Source organism: Corapipo altera, unplaced genomic scaffold (assembly GCF_003945725.1).
Source record: "Corapipo altera isolate COAL_440 unplaced genomic scaffold, ASM394572v1 124, whole genome shotgun sequence".
NCBI lineage: Eukaryota > Metazoa > Chordata > Aves > Passeriformes > Pipridae > Corapipo > Corapipo altera.
The window spans coordinates 1,858,009-1,863,889 of NW_020884967.1; the positions used below are offsets into that span (position 1 = coordinate 1,858,009).

Genomic DNA, 5,881 nt, shown 5'->3' on the forward strand with positions numbered 1-5,881 from the left:
AGTGCGATAGCACCGACTGAAGGCCGGCTAGTCCAGCCCTCTGTGTGACATCGCTGATGGACACACCTCGTCACTCTGTTAATTTGGGTTAAAGCGCCGGTGAATCTCCCTTTTAATTAAAAGCAGCTGCTGTTCTCACGTTCACTGAAGCCAACAGAAACAGTAGCCAAAAGTGACAGTGAAGTGACAAAGCCACACGCCCACCGTGCCCTGCCCGCGCCGAGGGACCCCGCAGATCCCCGGCTCTGTCAGCCCCGCCGCCGCCTTCCCGCTTCCCAGCATTCCATCCTTATCCCCAGGTTAAACAAAACGTTTCCAACGAGCTGTTTGGTTAAATACATGAGTCATTTCAATGTAAGAATATGAAGTTGTTTCCTGTTTACCCAGCATCGCTCATCCCGGGAGCTGATTTAACCTGGGACAGAGGAGGCCCCGGGCACCCCCCGAGCGGGGCAGGAGTAGGAGGTACCCCCGGCCCTCCGCACACCCGCTGCGGCGGAGAAACGAGGAAAACTGCGAACGAGCGGGATGAGCTGAGCGCAGTCACCTCGGCACCCGCCGAGGGCTCCACCGGCGGCGGCTCGGGGCTGTTTTGAGTTCAAGCCGATGTTGTCCGCTGTGCTCCTCGCCCTCCGGACCGCCGTCTTCGTGCCCTCAGCACGGGCTGGAGCGCTCCCGGGAGCGGGGTGGTCCCGCACCGCAGCCCTGCCGGCCTGGGGGCACCCCGGGGGCGGGCAGGGAGGCACCGACTGACCCCGAGTCGCGGGTGTTAATTACCGTCGTTAATTGGGAGGCGCCCCGCAGCAGGGGCTCAGCCCGGGGCTGTCCCGCCGCTCCCCGCCCTCTGCAGTGCTGCTGGTTTTCGGCAGAACGGCGGCAATCGCATTTCTCGGTAGATGCTCTGTAATTTGACATCCCGGCGGAAAACGAGGAGCGGGGACTCGGGGAAAACAAACAAACAAACAAACAAAAAACCAAAAAAACAAAACAGAAACCACCACAAAAAAGCCCGAACAACAAAGAGCCAAGATTTTGTCCTACGTTGCAGCCCCTCACGAAGAGGATTTTTTTAAAAGTATCATTTAGTGTGCACGGCGTGGGAAATAATTAATCTGTTTGTCAGTAATTAACGTATCTTTAAAATGCGAAAGCATCCGAATTTGACCAAAGAAAGACTGAGGGTTTGGCCTCTCCCGGCCACGGGCAGCCGAGCTCTCGGGGAAAACGATGGGAGAATCTTCCCGGTACCACCGCGCTTTCTCTGTGTAGATCTGCCTGGAGCTTGGATTTGAATCTCTAACCTGCCTCCGCGGGGGAAAAAACCCCAAAAAACCAAAAACCAGAAGTTTTAAAACATTAACCCCAAACCATTACGTTACTCAGAGCAACAGTTCATAAAATACTTTATTGAAATAAAGTAAATATCTTCGCATTAATAAAACTGATCATAAAATGCAGTTTTCGAATAACTAGGGGCACCACAGGGTTTTAGACAGCGAGTAGATGTGGAAGGTGGGATCCAGTGTCCTCCTGGCCCCTCGGGCCGTCGCGCAACCCCGCGGCCGTGGTGCAGCGCTCCGCGGGCGCGGAGAGGGGCGGTGGGGCAGGAGTGCGCCCGTCAAAGCGTCCAAATCTGCCGAGTCCGAAGGCGGCCGCAGCCCCTGTCCGAGCTGCCCTCCATCCCCTTCCCGGGCCCGGAGAGTGCGGGGCCCCGCGGGCAGCGCCCGGGGGCGGCGGGGCGGGCGCTCGCCCCTCACTCCTCCTGGCTGACCTCGGCCGGCGAGCCCAGGCTCTCGGGCGGCTTCTCGGCGTCCCGGGCTCGCTCCTGCTCCGAGAGCTGCTCGCTGCTGGGGATCGAGTTCTTCTTGGGGCGGCCCTTCGGCTTGGTGGGGGACTCCAGGCCGCCCCCCTGCAACACCTGCGAGGCGGGGAGGGGGCAGAGGAGGGGGATACCCCGGTAAAACAGTGCTGCCTTCAGCCCGGGGCGCAGGAACCCTTCTCTCCCCCGTCCCCCGGAGCCAAGCACCGCGCCGGGCCCAGGCCGAGCCGCCGGTGCGGGTCCTGTCGGGCTGCGCCCACCGCCCTCCGCCCCTGGGGGACGGTCCGTACCGCGGGAGGGCTCGGACAGAACTGGGCGAGGGGGGTCCGGCCGAGGCCCAGGCGGCGCTGGACTTAAAGACCAGGGGCATATTATTATTGCTTTCGTTATTATTATTATTATTATTATTATTACTGCTACTATTGCTACTACAATCATCATCATCATCATCATCATTATTAGCCCAGGGCCGATATGCAGGAGGTCGAAGCCCGCGGGGCAGCGCTCGGTACCCCGTGGAACGCGGACACTGCGCGCCGAAGGGGCGGAAGATCAAGGGACACTTACTATTTTCTTCCATTTCATGCGCCTGTTCTGGTACCAGGTTTTCACCTGGAGCTGGCTGAGCCCCAGAGATTCGGCCAGGTCTATTCTGTGGGCGAGAGAGAGAGGCGGTCAGCCCGGCACCTTTCCTCTCGGATGGCAGCTTCCCGACTTTTTCAGGCAAAATGAGCCCCGTCCCGCCGTCCGAGGGTCGCCATCGCCTACCTGTCGGGCGTGGAGAGGTATTTCTGCTTCTCGAAGCGTTTCTCCAGCCCCATGAGCTGCAGCTCGGTGAAGACGGTGCGGCTTCGGCGCCCCTTCTTGGCCTTGCCCGGCTCGGGGGGGCCCGGCTCCAACTTGCCACGAAGGTGCAGCTCCAGCGGGAGATGGGGCGAGGCGGAGCCGCCTTGCAGCCCCGAGCCGGCGGCCAGCAGAGCCGAGCCCAGCCCCGAGCAGCCCAGGGGAGCCAGCGGGAACTTGAACACGGCGGCCGGCTCCGCCTTCAGCACCGCTGCGGGAGAGAGGGGCCGTCAGCGCCGGGCAGCGCTCGGGGACCCCCGGGGCTGCAGAGTGCCTCGGTGTCCCGGGGACCAGACCTTGTAAGGAACCCCGGGCCCTTCTCCTCCTCCCTCGACACCTTCCCGGGGCCGGAGGGGTGCGGGAGCCCCGGGACTCGGGTCGGGTCGCGGTTCCCTCCCGGTTCCATCTCCTCCGCGGTACCGGGTCATGCTTTACCCTTCAACCGGCAGATGCTAATTACGGAATGACTTGGGGGGGGGGGGGGGGGGGGTCCATAGAAAAAAAATTTAAATCAACTCAAAAGCGTTCTCCTCGGTGTCACCCAACAGCTGCAGGGCCCGGCGGGCAGCGGGGGCCGGGCACGGTCTCAGGATTCCCTTCCTGGAATTTTTCAGGATATTTTCGACGTTGTAACAATTTCTATCCCTCTCCGTGAACCTCAGCCCCGCGATTTTCCTCTGAAGCAGCTCCCGAGGGGAGGGCAGCGAGCCCATCCCCGAGGATGCTAATCCCCGCGGGCTGGGGCCGCCGCTCGGCCGGCTCAGCTCAGCTTTACCCGGGCTGGCCGGGCCCTGCTCGGCTCGGTTCCCTTCTCCGACTCGGCCCGGCCCGTCTCGGTCCTTCCCGAAGTCCCCGCTTCGCTCCCCGCCTGGACCCGCAGCCCCAGAGCTGGTCCAGGCCCAGCAAACCCGGGCGGGCCGGGGGCTCGGTCCTGCTCGGCCCATCCCCTCCCAGCGACACGGGAGCGACCTCGGCGGCGTCTGGGGAAGGACCCTAAGGGGAGTCTCTGAGGGCTCTTCTCCTCGGCCCGAGCTCAAATCGCCTCCCTCCCTGCAGAGCCCGATCCTGCTCCCGCTGATCCCCGCGAAACTGAGCCGTGAGTGACGCAAAGAGCCTTTTATCTGATCCGCTATTCCAAATAGTTCTGAATAGTTCATCTTGAAAATATTACTGATTTCTAGATATTCTAACGCATGTTGCTCCCTTGCTCTGGGTCTTGACGCTTTACTCTTTCTCTCTTAAACGCAGGAAAAGAAATTGGGATCCTCCTTTTCCGTTCAGTTCTATAAGAGAACATCTATGAAGAGCGACGGCTCCACAGACGAAGATGGCTTGGGAAGTGAAAGCTTTCGCCGTCACACATTTAAATACTGGCCTTTAAAATGTATTAAGTATTCGCCCTCAAAATATATTAAATACTGGAGTTAAAAAAACCTCCAACCATGTCGTTAATAAACTATGTCCTAAATACTGTATCCGACTGGATAGAGCACGCTGGCACCCGTTTTAAATAAATATACCTCTAAGTATTATAATATAGCTTATAATGTTATATCTTATATATTTTATATTATTATATAAACATAATATATTTATATATACTATCTTTTTATATTGTATATTTTATATTTGTGTATAATATGTATTTATATATATATATGCACATAAATATATATGTCGGGTTTCCAGTTAAATCTGTGACCGCAGGGCCCTGTGCCGCCACTTGCAGCCACACACGCACAGACTCCACCGCTTAGCTCCAGCAATTCCCGCCTCATCCAAAAACACGGAAAAACCCCCATAAAATGAAAAAAACTCCAAAACCCCAAAACTATCAACAACGACAGAAATTCAAAGGCCGTTCTGTGAAAGCGCCTCTGGAGCCGCAGAGCCGCATTCTTCGTTTTTAGGCCCAAAATACTGGGCTGCTCCAGGCTGGAGCGGCCGCGGCACAGCAGGAGCCGGCGGGATGCGCTCGGCCGGCAGAGCCCGGCAGCGGTTTTTTTCGGGCAGAATTCACGAGTTTTTCTTCCAGGAGCCCGGCTCCGCAGGGCGCTGGAGACCATCAGCGGGCGATGCCTCCCCGCCTGCCGCCCCCAGCCCGCCCCCCCCGAGCCGCGGGGCCCCCCGGGACGTACCGAGGTGGTTGTGGTAGGGCCGGGCGGAAAGCAGCGCCTGCACCCCGAACTTGAGCAGCTCCCCGGCCGGCGCGGCCCCCTTGGCGTCCGGGGGGTCGGTGAGGATCTCCTCGATCATGAAGCTGCGGTAGCGGTGGGAGCGGTGGTCGGGGAAGGCTTCGGCCGGGAAGTAGCGAGCGGCTCCCAACTCCAGCGGGTGCTGCATCCTCGCCGCCCCCGGGGCGCGGGGGGACCCCCGGCCGCCGGGGCCGCCCTAGCGCAGCCCCCCGGGCGGCAGCAGGGCAGCGGGGGCTCTGCCCATCGCCCCGCCGCCCCCGACCCTCCCCCTGCGCGGCCCCCCCGGCCCCGGAGCGCCCAGAGCAGCGCGGCGGCCGGAGCCGTGCCCGCCGCCTGCACACGGGGCGCGGCACCGGGCAGCGTCTCTCCGCCCCGGGACGGCGGCGGGGGCCTATTATACCGCCGGCCCGGCGGGGCCGTCAGCGCGGCGGGGGAGGGTGCAGGAGGGGCTGGCAGGAAGGAAGGGGCCGGGGCGGGCGAGTACCTGAAGCGAGGGGTTACAGCCCAGCACTTGATCCCCCGCCATATAAAGCAAATTAGCCCCGTTCTGCTCGCTGCGGGAGAGCAGACACCCAAACAACCGCTGGCCCCTTGGAAGGGCAGCCCCGGCCCCGGCCCAGTCCTTATGACTGTCCTGGTCCTCATCCCCGGTTCCAGCCCCGTCCCCGTCCCCGGCTCCAGCCCCATCCCTGTCCCCATCGCCATCTCCATCCCCCTCCCCATCCCCACCCCAATCTTCAGTTCCAAACCCCTTTCCCATTTCCGTCCCCGTCCGCATGTCCTTCCCCATCCCCTGACGGGATAACCGCGGCTCCGAGGTGCCTCGGCCGATGGGGAGAGACACGGAGCCAGGGGGAGCCCCAGCCTCACGCCCCCTGTCCCGCACAGCCCCTGCCCCGCAGAACCGCGGGGGCTCAGGGCCCTCGGGGCGGCCTCGGTGCCGTGACCGGGGGATTTCGGGGCTTGGAGGAGTCGAGGCAGCCCAAGGTCAGGCGGGGATGGCGCTGACGGTCGGGGTGCCCGT

The 5,881-nt window shown here is 61.3% G+C and overlaps 1 protein-coding gene across 1 annotated transcript; it reads right to left on the reverse strand.

The window, feature by feature from the left end:
• Nucleotides 1-1,753: 1,753 nt before the first annotated feature.
• BARX1 (BARX homeobox 1) lies at nt 1,754-5,005 on the reverse strand. The gene is made up of 4 exons (XM_027664995.1): nt 4,801-5,005; nt 2,588-2,873; nt 2,387-2,471; nt 1,754-1,918 (listed from the first exon to the last, which is right to left on the reverse strand). The coding sequence occupies exons 1-4, from the start codon at nt 5,003-5,005 to the stop codon at nt 1,754-1,756; spliced, it is 741 nt and encodes a 246-aa protein (XP_027520796.1).
• Nucleotides 5,006-5,881: the final 876 nt, after the last annotated feature.